The following is a 13,872-nucleotide window of genomic DNA, read 5'->3' as shown; positions in this document are numbered from 1 at the left end:
GTCTTTGACAACACTAGATTGTTGTTGGTATTAAAGTCATAAATTGTTCCTCTCCATCGGCTGCCCTCCTGACAACATTTCGCGCCCAGGTGAGTCTGAACTGTACTGACATGAGACAAACAGTGCTGATTGAAAATTGACCTCCCTGAGCTGCTATGAATTCCCCATGGGGTCATAACACAGAGTGGCATGAATCATGCACTGGGGCGGAGCAAACGGGACAAGGCAGTTGTGATGTGATCGCAAATGGGGGTAAGATGCTTCAGTATTGGCACAATAAATAGTGCTAAGTAAGCAATTTCCTCCCTGGGACATCAGCTTTCTTTGGAGCAGGATCCTGCTTAGTGGTTGGGTGGGAGACCACCAAGAAAGAGCTGGATCGCTACATAGAGGGAGGCAATAGTAAACTCCCTCTGAAAACCCTACGGGGTGGCCATGGGATGGCTGTGACTGGACAGCACTTTCCCACAACCGCCAAGTATGGTTCACTTTGCATCCATCAAATGAAAATCTGAAGTCGGATTTGGAGTTGGGTTTTTTAAACCACTGCTAAGATTAACCTTGGTATCATGTGATGGATGAACACAGACTTCCTGGCTTGGCAACATCCTCCCACACTACAGAGAAAAGGCAATAAAACCCAGCATTTATCAAGGCAAACTGGGTTATTATGGGTGATGACCTACAAGCTGAATTCTAGTTTCACAAACTTACCAGAGTAAAAATAAACTATGGTTCATGTGAAGTCTGAATGGGCCATAGAAATAGAAGGCAAGAACATAGGAGGAGGACATTGGATTTATAGCTGACAATCTCCTTTCCCTCCCCCTTCCCCACAACAGACACCCTGTGAGGTAGGTGGGGCTGAGAGAGCTCTGACGGAAACTGCTCTTTTTCAAGAACAGCTGTGCTAGAACTATGGCTTGCTCAAGGTCATCCAGCAGCTGCAAGTGGAGGAGTGGGGAATCAAACCCGGTTCTCCCAGATTAGAGTCCGCACACTTAACCACTACAACAAACTGGCCATAGCCAGAGGTCCACCAGTTCAGACCAGAAGTTCATCTAATCCAACATCCCATTTCATATCAGCCAGTCGGATACTTCTGGGGAAATAGTGTCTTTTTAATGTGACCAGCCAATATAGTCTGAAAAGGCTGCAAGTGTGTATCAGCTGAAATATACTATTTAAAGAAGTAGGCTCAGAAATGACCCTTCTTGGGCATGCAGTTTACATTTCAGATAAAGCACCGAGACAGCCAATCATAAACACGATGCATTGTTTTACATGGACCTGGAGATTTCTTCCACTTCTGAGATCCACCAAGAACCACCCACTTTTGTCCAAGAAAGCTAATTAGCAAAACTACTGGTTGCCCCCCCCCCCAAATTCCTCTAGTTGATGGGTTCTGTGTCTCTAAGGGGGAAGCGGGAGAGGAAATAGGCAACACAGAAGCAAAATACCTTGCCCAGGGTCAAACTGCAGGCAGCAGCAGGAGGAGAACCCAGGTCCTTTTATTCCTAGTTCATTTTCCCAGACAGAGCATAAGGCCACGGTCGACTGTATACATTGAGAGCAGCTTCAGCAGTGTTAAGTTTCCACTTCACCGAAAGCCTGCAGAGATCCAGGTGAAGCAACCATCCATTTCTAAACCCTCCCACGCCCCCAGCCCTTCTTGAAATAATAAGGTATCCATTCTGAAACAGCATGCCCTATCTCAGGAGGTTTTGCATTTCTAGTTTTTAAGATGATTTACTATGACAGCTTAGCACAGCAGGAAAGGAAAGGGGAAGGGGGGGGGGGAAACAGAGAAAGACTCCGTGTCCTTAAGGCAACAAAATTATGCAGCCTCGATTTTCCAAAGAACAAGGTCTCCTTTTTGGAACATACGTGGTAGTCGAAACCTCACAGCCCTCTCTTAACAAGAAATCTCTCTTTCCTGGCCCAAGGCACTCTTCTGTGGTCAAGAGGCCAAAATAAGAGACAATGAAATGAAAAGGTAGGAACTTCAAATGGGCTGCAAGCTGTTAGCCCTCCGGGCCAAGCAGTTGCAGAGTTGACAATTAAAGCCTGCCTGCTGAGAAAACATAGTTCTGGCTTGTCAAAGGCTGGAGAGGAGACTTTGCCTGGCAGGTCAGTTTTTGAGAACAGTATGTTGTAAAAGTGCAGTGTCTGGAGTTCTAAGGAGCGGGACTGTGCTGGTAAGGGATGCTGATCAAGGTCTATGCGGTGTTCTGGAACAATGACAGAAGAAGGAGGAGGCGGAGGAGAGGGGGGAGATTGGATTTATACCCTGCCCTTCACTCAGAGTCTCAGAGCGGCTTACAAACTCCTTTCCCTTCCCCTCCCCTCCCCTCCCCTTTGGGGTAGGTGGGGCTGAGAGAGCTCTTTCAAGAACTGCTCTTTCAAGGACAGCTCTTGTCAGAACTATGGCTTGCCCAAGGTCATCCAGCAGCTGCAAGTGGAGGAGTGGGGAATCAAACCCGGTTCTCCCAGATTAGAGTCCGCACACTTAACCACAACACCAAACTGGCTCTTCAGCATTAGGAATACCCTTCAGCATTAGGAATATTCAGTCATCCTGAGAAGATGCCCTGATCGGGATAGCCCAGGGCAGCCCAATCTTGGCAAATCTAGAAGCTAGGCAGGGTGGGCCCTGGTTAGTGCTAGGGTGGGAGAGCACCTAGGAAATCTGGGGTTGCTATGCAGAGGAAGGCAACGGCAAACCAACTCTGTTCATCTTTTGCTTTGAAAACCCTACGGAATCATCATAAGTGGGCTGCAATTTGAGGACACTTCCCCATCACCTTACAAACCAACAACTCCATTTCAAACCAGTAGAGACCATGGGTTATGAGTCCAGCAGTTTTACTTTTATGTGGGGCAGGGACCTTAGCTTCCTCACAGAGCTACAGCCCTTCAGGGTTATTGGAAGAAAAGCTGTGACGGTTCAACCTTCTTGAAATCAAACACCAACGTTCTAAAAATTATAATGTTCAGAAGCTAGGTTAAGATACCTCAGAGGATCACTGATTTCTACTGATATGAAGGAAAACCATCAGCGCCTTGGAGATTTATATTCCAAGGTCTAATTCTGGTTTCTGGGCTACTACTTGCAATAATCCCTGCCCAAATTAACCGCAGCTTGTTGAAAAGGCAATTTATTATCGTCGACTAGCAAAGATGTTAAGAGTTGCATGCTAGAGATACGGCCTCAACACTCTTAATAATATTATTCTATATTAATCACACTCTTGAGTAATGTGGCCAAGGATGGAACAATTTCGGAGCCTGTGAAATGAGCAGGTACAGTTACACTGCAATCCTTAAGAAAACTTTCTTGGAAGCAAGCCCCACTGGATAGATCTGAGCTGGGTTCTGAGCAGGCTTGCTTAGGGTTGCTCTTCGAGATACAAAGTGCCAGTATAAGACTCAACAGTCATAAGGGAATGCTGCCATTAACAATTAACAACTGAAGTTTCAAAAACGTTTAAGTTTGGGAATGCTGCCATAAACAACTGAAGTTTCAAAAACGTTTAAGTGTTTTGACTATGTTCTCAAAGGGCAGGAGACAGGGACATGCTGAATTTCCTAAAAAACAGGGCACTAAGGCACCGACATGCACCAGAATCACACCATCTGTGCTGTGAGGAATTATTAGTGTCTGGGAACAAGGTGTATTTTCCTCAGTGGTGAGCAACGCTCCCTCTAAGCTGTGGAGTTTTGTGAGCAAGAATTCTACTGTGTGAGCTACTGGCATTAAAGTTGTGAGTGAGCTACTGCATTCGGCTACTGCATAAATTAGTTTGCTCTGGAGCCATCCTTCTTGAGCTAAGACAAAAATGTGTGAGCCGGAGGCTATAAAACTGTGAGCTAGCTCACACTAACTCAGCTTAGAGGGAACACTGGTGGTGAGGAGGGAAGTATTGATGTAACATGCCTGAAGAACTTTTTTTATTGCTTCATATCTGTTTCTTTATAGAAGATGAAAGGCCAAAGATGGGACTGAATGGTACTTCAATGCTCCCTCTAAGCTGTGGAGTCTTGTGAGCAAAAATTCAGCTTTGTAAGCTACCGGCATGAAAGTTGTGAGCAAGTGATTTGGCTGCTGCATAAATTAGCTTGCTCTGGAGCCATCCTTCCTGAGCTCAGACAAAAATGTATGAGCCAGAGGCTTAAAGACTGTGAGCTAGCTCACACTAACTCAGCTTAGAGGGAACACTCCTTCAAGTCCTCTTGATTAAACAAAGAGGAATGAGGCCACAAGACCTTCACCACAGAGTGTCTAGTGATGACTGAAGCTAATTTTTAGGAATCACTGGAAACTCTATGGTTTTACCATAGTTTCTGGCAATTCCTACAGCTACCTTTGTCACTTTCTGTACAGAGCTTATTGTAAGTATACAAAGCCACATTTAAAAAAAATATATATCCTGCAACACTGCCCCCCACATAACCCTCCTTGCTTGGCAATCCTGGTTATGTGGTATCAGGAATACAGGAATACAGATGGTCTTGCAATGCCAGGTCTATTGGTTAACAGCAAACTAGCATTTTTTGTACGTAGTTTGTTAACTACAGTATGTACTAACTGGGATTTGTTATGATTTCTCAATTCCCACACAAACTGGGATTTGTTTCTTACATCTAGAAGATTAACCAGAGTTTGTTGCACAAACCATGGTTTACACAGACCACACTTTATCATACCATCTGCATGTGGTCCAACAATATTTGCCAATGATTCGCTCTCAAAAGGAAGGCAGCTCCACCGTAAGTGTTCCTAAGACTCTGAGTGAGTACTAATGGGATAGGAAGCCGCGTTCCACAGAGGCTTCCTTAGCACCTTGACTTATGAGCATTTTGGAGTTCATAATTCAACCAGCCTTCTTTCCCATCTGCCCAGAGGTGAAAGGCTTGTCTTTCAGACAGCAAAAGAGGAGGGGGGGTAAGAAAATGTGAAAGAGAGACTGTCTGAGCACACCATGTGTGAGAAAGCTGGACGCCAAAACAAACAGCCTTTTCTTATTTGTTCATTGATTTATTTGTGGGGAGGATGCCTTGTAAAGGGCCTCAGCACTGAATGCCTCCCTCCCTTTGCACCAGGAAGAAATGTCTGCAGCAGACAAACAGCGCCTCACGCCAACAAACGGCAATTCATCACCACCTCAGACGATACTTTTATACTGAATTATTATTTCCTCGCAGGGAGTGAGGCTGAAGAGGGGAGAGGACAGGTCGGCTCAAAGCCCTTTTCACCAAGTCAATTTCACAGCTAAATCGGGTTGCCAGTTCTCGGTTGTGAAATACCTGGAGGTTTTTGGGGGTGGGGCCTGAAGAGGGCGGGGTTTGGGAAGGGGAGGGGCTTCAGTGGGGTACAGTGCCATAGAGTCCACCCTCCAAAGTGGCTTTGGCAGTTGTGCAGACCTGTTGTTTAAAGGGGGCAAAATACCAGGACCCGAATGCAATTCTGGTGCAGCCTGACAAAATATTGTCCCTCTGTCACAGGAATGTGAATGTCGTGCCTTCCAGGGAGATGTGACGGAGCTCTCTGAACTCTCCCCGGCTGCAATTTGGTGGATTGAAAATTTAGATATTAGTATTTAGGGGATTTTCAATCGGTCTGCATACCCATTGTATTAACTTGGTTACATATTTTATATTATTATTTGCTTCCTGTGCGTAACTCTGCCACACGATAAATAAATAATAGCAATCATTTTCTCCATATTAACTGATCTTTGTTGCCTGGAGATCAGTTGTAATAGTAGGAGATATCCAGCCACCACCTGGAGATTGGCAGCCCTATGACTACAGCCAACCAGCATCACATTGGCTCAAGACGGTACCTGGGATTTGCCCATTGGGGCTGCCTCATAGGGACGCAATTTGGTTAGGCTTTTTTTAAAAAGGTATTTTGTAGGTCTAAAACAAATAGAGTTGCCAGGTCTCCTGATTTAGTATGGTATATAGTAAAACCATAAAGTTTCTGCTGAAGAAGAAGAAGAGAAGAGATTGGATTTATACCCTGCCCTTCACTTGGAGTCTCAGAGCGGCTTACAATCTCCTTTCCCTTCCCCTCCCCACAACAGACACCCTGTGAGGTAGGTGGGGCTGAGAGAGCTCTCTTGAGGACTGTTCTTCCAAGGACAGCTCTGACAGAACTATGGCTTGCCCAAGGTCATCCAGCAGCTGCAAGCGGAGGAGCAGGGAATCAAACCCGGTCCTCCCAGATTAGAGTCCGCACACTTATCTACACCAAATGGGTTCACGCCGGAAATGACGTCGCACTGTCAACAGAATAGCTCCTCGATTTCCTGCCAGGTGTCAGTCCCCTGATGCATACTAATTAAAGAGCATCAAGCATTTAGGAGTATCTCCAGCCCTCCCCATTCCAAATTTCGGCCTAAGGGCTGTAGGGAGGAAAAAAGGGCTGGGGAGAGTGGGCAAAGGTTCCAACTGGAACAGAGGGAAGGAAGGACCTGTGGCTGTGTGTTCCCACAGCTTCTGAGCTCTCAAAGAAACCAGCAGAGAATCTTGGGGGGGGGAGGGGGGCTGGCAACTGGATGCCCAGTTCCTTCTAAAGTAGGATTGCCAACCTCCAGTTGGGGCCTGGAGATCTCCCAGTACATAAGACCATAAGAGAAGCCAATGTTGGATCAGGCCTATGGCCCATCTAGTCCAACACTCTGTCACACAGTGGTCAAAAATACCAGGTGCCATCAGGAGGTCCAGCAGTGGGGCCAGGACACTAAAAGCCCTCCCACCATTTCTCTCCCCCCCAAGCACCAAGAATACAGAGCATCACTTGCCCCAGACTGAGAGTTCCTATCTATACCTCGTGGCTAATAGCCACTGATGGACCCCTGCTCCCCTCCCTCTGAAAGCCGTCCATGCTTGTAGCCGCCACCACCTCCTGTGGCAATGAATTCCATGTGTTAATCACTCTTTGGGTGAAGAAGTACTTCCTTTTATCTGCTCTAACCTGAGTGCTCAGCAATATCACTGAGTGCCCTAGAGTTCTTGTATTGTGCATATTTCACAATATTTCAGTCGGTCTCCAGACTAGAGAGGTCAACTCCCCCGGAGAAAATGGCTGCTTTGGAGAGTAGACTCTATGGCCATGCACCCTGCTGAGGTTCCTGCTCTTCCCAGGCTCCATCCCCAAATCCAGATTATTTCCCAACCTAGAGCAGGCAACCCTGTTCTAAAGGCAGTACTGACGGGTGGCTGATAGACGGTGTATCTCTTAGTTTCATTCCCTGCCCCCCCCCCCAATGCCTTCAGATAAACACCAACCACAACAACAAAATGTCAGAGAAAGTCTCATGTGTCTTTAAATTGCCTACCTTTAGTTGCTGCAGGAGAGAAGAGCTTCTCTGAGCCTTCGGAAGCCTGAAAACAAGCAGATGGAAGAAGGTTACCAAGTCTGAATGGAAATCCGGCATCTCTAAACGGCAATAACAAAAAATGGCTCAGTTTTAAGGTGAGAAGACTGCAGTTATGTGTCACACCTGGAGGGTGCAATGTTGTGCCATTAAAAAGGGAATCAAGAACAGAGGGGGGGGAAGGGGCGGGGGGAGAAGTATATGAAAACAGAACACACACACACCCCCAGCACACAGCCTCCCTGTCTGTATAGGCAACCATACACTGCACAGAGCTATTTTATTCATGATCTTTCCCCAAGACAGCACAAATGAAAAGACCATCGAGGTGAAGCCATAGCCATTTCAAAAGCCTCTCATTTTGAAACTGATGCTTACCAGATCTACATGGAAGATGCCGCATGTAAGGACTGGACTGGGCAATGCTGAGACACGGCGCGGGCGCAAAGGAAGACTATTTTGTACCAAGTCGCACATCCCACCCATGCCCCGCTTTGTGCTTAGCCGATTATTAAGTAAAGCCGCTTCCCTCCTGTTTATATCCTGGCTGCATTCTGCTTTTTGAACTCCATCCATGCTGTACTTCTGCCCTGGGAAGTAGTTAAGAAATCCAATTAACCTAAACCTTGTAAACAGCTTCACGGTAATCGGGGTCACTGGGTTTTAGCCAGGATGATAACAACATACGCTGGAGGGTGGGGAAATCCATGTAAATAAAGCCTGTTTTCCCCCCTAAATCAATTCAAGCTTCCTTCCTTGCCCAATAAAACAGGAAGACCTCAGAATGTACAACCAGGTAGGACTACGCCAAATCACTCCACAGTCTCGCTGCCCCAAATTTAAGCTGCAGAATAGCAGAAGGGACATATAGAAGGGACACCTGTTTACCCAGCAACTCTGTGAATATCATGACATTTCCCTGCAACACAGACATTTCCAAAAGAAAGTGGCAAAAGCTGCGTTATGTAGGAGAACCTAAACAGGAAAAGCATGGACGCATAAAGCAATACTGTATGAGCCGCTCAGCTTTGCAAAACTAATAATAATAATAATTCAACTCATGGCTGAGCTAAGTTGATTTTCTTTCCAACAGCATTGATTTTATTCCGTTGCTCCTTGGGAAGCGTGCATTATAAAGCGCCTTATGAATTGTAGGGCAACACTACATATTTCATAGCGAGAGATTTAGAAGGCAAAATAAACACTGGAGAAAAATAACCAGATTTGCGACAAACGTGGGCCCTGACCCAAGAGGATCACGGGGAATCAATGGGAGCTTTCTCCCAGCCGGCTCCAAAGGCCTTTTGGGTGGGTGCCTTTGACAGGCAGTGAAGAATACTATCCTCTATCAGAAGTACTTCTGGGCGACAAGAGGTTACAAGCTGCGGGAGCTTACTGAATGCAGCTGCATTTTAAAAAAACAGAGGAAAGGGAAGACACAACTGGGCAAATGAAGAGAGAGAAGCTGTGTGATAAATAAGGGAATTTTGAGCCATATGTTTTCCACAAAGGTTGCCTCTGGTCATTGAACAAAATAGCTCCCGAAATCCTCTGGGAGACGCCCCATCTCTTGCAGACTGCAATTCTGCTTTGGGTTATTATGCTTAAATCACCTTTTGCTGGAGGAGTGAAACAGAGGGCAGGCATCACTCCTAGGCTAGCCTTTGGTTATTTATTTGCCAAACACCAATCCTGCGATGCCAGCTAGCATATAAAATAGCACATGCAAGATATCTTTCCCCCCCATACACTGTAAAACAACAACAAAAACCCTACATGCACGCACGCATGCACGCGCACACGCAAAGTGAGAAATATGCTGTTTCTTTACTGACAAATCATGGAGCACAAACACAGCTGAATTATAGTACTGCTCAAAGGAAGAGCCACGGCTAACAATCACTGGGTTTTCCTTATTTTGGGTTCATACATAAATATCTTCCAACGCCAGATGGACTGCAAACATAATCCCATACTAATGCGAGGCACCAAGCTCCATCAGATGCTTTGTTCACCCTAAATAAATGGGATGCGGTGAAAAATCTGCCGTTTCCACAGCCACTTGCCCTCTTATTATGTGGCTACCGAGAGACAATACCGCTGCCGGCTCCCTTTCACCTCTCAAGCCTGCACAATGGTGCTGCACATCAGCTCTGCATGTGTGCGCATAGACTGTTTAAAATTCTGCTGTACTTCCATACGTGCTTGCAGGAGCATCACAAATCGTGGCAAGGCGCTAGGGAGCCGGCAAGGGCCACCAACACCCATAGGCTATACCATCCACTGCCCTATATTTATGGGCCATTCTAGGCAGCCACACAGATTCGCTTAATAGTAAAGCAGATCTTGGTCTGCACTATCTAACCAACACTGTTTGAATGGTACAGCCCAGAGGTCCCCAACGTGGTGCCCATGCGTGCCAGGGTGCCCACTGGCACCTTTCTTGAGGCCCACCAAATGTTTTTAGAAAGTGGGTGGAGTCAGGCGGGGCTCTTGCCCAGCAGAGCTTCTGATTTGCCACTGAGACTCTCATTGGCTGTGCAATTAACATTGTTTCAGTGGCAGCTGCCACCACAGTCTCTCATTCCTCTTTCCCAGTGTATTGTTTAATTACCTTTCTTCTTGCCTGCACTTAACCTTCCTCTCTGTGTGTGGCTCCGCCTTTCTTCTCGCCTGCCTTTAACCTTCCTCTCTGTGTGTGGCTCCGCCTCTTGTGGCTGCCATTTTGTGATGGGCTCCGCCTCTTGTGGCTGCCATTTCGTGATGGGCTCCGCCTCTTGTGACTGCCATTTTGTGATGGGGTCTGCTTCTTGTGGCTGTCATTTTGTGGTTGGACGTACCACCCTGTCTCAGAATGCCACGTTGGGGACCCCTGGCACAGAGAGTTCTTGGAGAATGGACTGGTCTGGCTTTAGCCCCAACTGCACTGCATGCAAGGTACACAATCCCACTCTTGCACCATTAGCAAAATGGGTGCTCTCTCGAGAGACCTTCTGCTGCTATTACAACTGATCACCAGACTACAGAGATCAGTTCTTCTCGAGAAAATGGCTGCTTTGGAGGGTGGACTCTATGGCAACATACCCTGCTGAGGTCCCTCCTTTCCCCAAAACCCGCCCTCCCCAGGCTCCATCCCAAAATCTCCAGGTATTTCCCCACCCAGCGCTGGTAACTGCATTTTAGAACATCCTTGCACTCAGGAAGGAGAGGAAGCGTTTAATGGCAGAAGGGTGAGGTATAATATATTTTATAATCTCCCAAAGAAAAAGGGTTACTTTGAAAGAAACTGTGGAGACTGTGCACAATAATGGGAAACAAATGTGCATTTATGGTGTGCAAGAACACCACACTAGAGAAAGGAACGTGGTGGGGCTGGTAACAAAATCCACTGACACACTCTATGCCACAACAGTTCTTCCTCCTGTGTCCCCACCACCGTTCCAGGCAATTCATGTACCTGAATTCTGAGAAAGGGGGAGACACAGGGCAGAAATGGAATTAAGCAGCTCAGATCTGGAGATCTTTGTGTGTCAGAATCCCAAGGCAGATGTGTGTTTGCTCAGTGAGGGGCAGCCTCTTAGGCAGGCAGAACAAGATGGCTGCCATTTACGGTAGACTTCGGGTGGCCCTTAAAGGGCACTTTTTTTTTTGCTGTCAAACTGCCGTTGGCTTATGGCAACCCCACGAGTTTTCCAAAGGCAAGAGACTGTCAGAGGTGGTTTGCCATTGCCTGCCTCGGCATAGCAACCCTGGACTTCCTTGGTGGTTTCCCATCCAAATATTAACCAGAACCGACCCAGCTTAGCTTCTGAAATCTGACGAGATCAGGTAAGCCTGGGCTGTCTAGGTCAGGGATAAAGGGAGGCCCATAGCAGTCAATTATTTATTATATTTTCCCAGCAGAAGAGAGAAGAATTCCACATTTCCCACCTTCAGCTTTGTTCCATCTTGGGCTCAATGTGCCTACCGTACAAAGCAAAGGGATTTCCTTGCTTTTTGTTTTATATCACTGTGTCGTCTCCCCACCACACCACTTTCCCCTTCCTCTGCCAACTACCTGGAGCAGTATCATCAAATGAAGCACAGGGCAAGGAATGGCTTTGTGTACCCCTCTAGTCTTTTGCTGTTTGTATGAAGATGATTTTTCCCCATCGCTGGCTGATGCAGGCAGACAAGCCCAGCCTGAAGCTGAGAAGTAGAAGACACTTCTATTCCTGCTTGTATATTTGGTGCCTGTCTTTTCCCCTTGACTGCTCCTTTCTTTCATCCCGTGTTAGATATATCAGAGCCGGAGGAAGATATGTTTTACTAAAGCTGTCATTATTGTTAAAAGGAGAGCAACCCCCCCCCCAACTTCTTCTCCCCCCCCCTCCCCCCCCCCCGCTGGATTATTATTATTATTTTTTTAAACTTCAGGATTTTCTCCTCTTGGGAAAGAAAGGACAAGACTGTTGCCTTCAAGACACCCCCCCTACCGGTCAATCTTCACAGAACTTTAAAGAAAAATCTAGCATTTTAAAAAGGGCTTTGCAGGGTTGGAACTACCACCTCCTTCTTTTTCTCTTTTGAGCGTGTTTCTCAGAGCGTCTAACTTCTTTCAGTAATCTGCGTCAAGTTTTGATCTTCCTTCCTTGCTGTCTCCTTTTGATTCCTAACGAGCGAATATCCACCTGCGCAGGGGCCTCAGCTCCAAAGTGGATCTGGAAACGCGATGAGCTGGGTCCAGTTTTATATCACCCCCCTGACTCCAAGGACATGTCGAGCTCGCCCCGGATACCGCTGGTCCCTAGGCAAACACACAGCCAAGCAGTGAGTCTGTGCGTCATGGGTTTTTCAGCTCTACCCGACAGGCATTGAAGGCAAGGCAGTGTTTGCTTTAATAATGCAAGCTGGAAACCCTGAACTACGAAGCATAGCCTCTGCTCCCCAAGGACGAGAACACTCAGGGATAATACAGTCCCTGGCTCATTTTCTCTTGATTCAAGTTAACAGGGGGCAGCTGAAAGGTGCAGCCTGTGACAGATTAACAATTTAACTATAGACCACCAGAGCCAATAGCAGGGAGAGGCTGACAACCACTGCGGGTCAGCAGTTCTTCCCTTTCCCTTTCGCCCAACCTCAAACAGAACAAAAAAATAATAATCAGTGACTGAGTCAACACTCAGGTGGAGGTGGAAATTACAGCTCTTCCCTGTATGGTCTGGAGCAGACGACACAAGTCTGTGCACCAGTACCCTCTCTGAGTGCAAGGCATGTGCATCCTCACTAGCAGATCACTGGATTTCACCAGCCAGCCACACACACAACAGAGATTGTGTCTCTGTTCATCCATGACACATCAGAACAGAGCTGTGACAAGGGCAAGGCGAGCAAGGCCTCGGGTGCGCAAAGCTGAGGGGGTGGGGTGGTGGAAAAAGCATACGGCGACCAAAATAAATGTTATGTTGTTATTACTCTTGTTATTGACGTATTTATCTTTTCAAACCGCAGTAATGACTCTGAAAGTACGCTCGCACAATGTGCTGTCAAGCCGCAATCAAATTACGGAAACTGTGCAGGGTTATCAAGGCAGGAGATGAACAGAGGTAGTCTGCCATTGCCGCCTTCTGCACAGTGACGCTGGAATTCCTAGGAGGTCTCCCACCCAAATACTGATGAGGGCTGACCCTGCTTAGCTTCTGAGATCTGAGGAGACTGGGCTATAGGCTGGGCCACCTCGGTCTGGGATGGAAGTGTGTGTGTGTGGGGGGGGCACAATTTTATATTCTTGCCTCGGGCACAGAATGAGCTAGTTATAGCTCTGCATAAGCAAGGTTATCTTTGTGTAGGATCCAAAAACACACAAGAGAAGATTATCTCTGGGTGCGTTCAGACGGGGCGTTTCAGCTGGCATAAACTGCACCGGTTCCAACCGGTGCAGTTTATGCCGGCTGAAACGCGATCACACTCACCTCCATTCTGCGGATCCAATCGCTGTATGCCCGTTCACATGCAGCGGGCATCAGCGTTGTGTTTTTTTTTTTTTAAACCTCAGTTTGCACATGCGCATAGGCAGCCATCCACAGAATGGCGAACTTCACGCATGCGTAAAACAAGGGGATCTTACCTCTAAAGTTTAAAGGTAAAGGTTCCCTTGCTCGAAAGGCAGTCGAATCCGACTCTAGGGTTGCGGTGCTTGCCTGGATGTCTACCCCGTTGATCAAGAGGACAACATTGCAGCTGAGAGTCCCTCTAAAGAACAGGAAGCACCCACTTTCACCAGCAAAAAGAAGAGGCGGGGAGAATACCTGTCCTATCCCGCCTGACTCTCTTTTCTTCGTATAACAGGTTCAATCACGCCCCAAAGCGTTACTTCCCCCCCCAGCTGCTCCAAAGGCAGCGAGCGGATCTCTATGGGCTGCCTGCCGCCCTTCATTACGCAACGGAACACATCGGATCGCTTCCTAGGGAGGGTTAGGGTAAAAAAAAAAAAAACCCAAAATCACAC

At 47.1% G+C, this 13,872-nt stretch overlaps 1 protein-coding gene across 1 annotated transcript in view; it reads right to left on the bottom strand.

Annotated features, from left to right (window-relative positions):
- The window catches only part of FBRSL1 (fibrosin-like 1), a 197,846-nt gene that overhangs the window by 105,985 nt on the left and 77,989 nt on the right, over positions 1 to 13,872 (bottom strand). The window contains exon 4 of the mRNA XM_015423778.1: positions 7,347 to 7,392. Within this exon, the coding sequence (XP_015279264.1) occupies positions 7,347 to 7,392 (46 nt within the window). The remainder of the gene's footprint in view (positions 1 to 7,346; positions 7,393 to 13,872) is intronic.

The sequence above is a fragment of the Gekko japonicus genome, unplaced genomic scaffold (assembly GCF_001447785.1).
Source record: "Gekko japonicus isolate JY-2015 unplaced genomic scaffold, Gekko_japonicus_V1.1 scaffold137, whole genome shotgun sequence".
Lineage (NCBI taxonomy): Eukaryota > Metazoa > Chordata > Lepidosauria > Squamata > Gekkonidae > Gekko > Gekko japonicus.
This window is presented reverse-complemented; position numbering and strand designations above follow the sequence as displayed.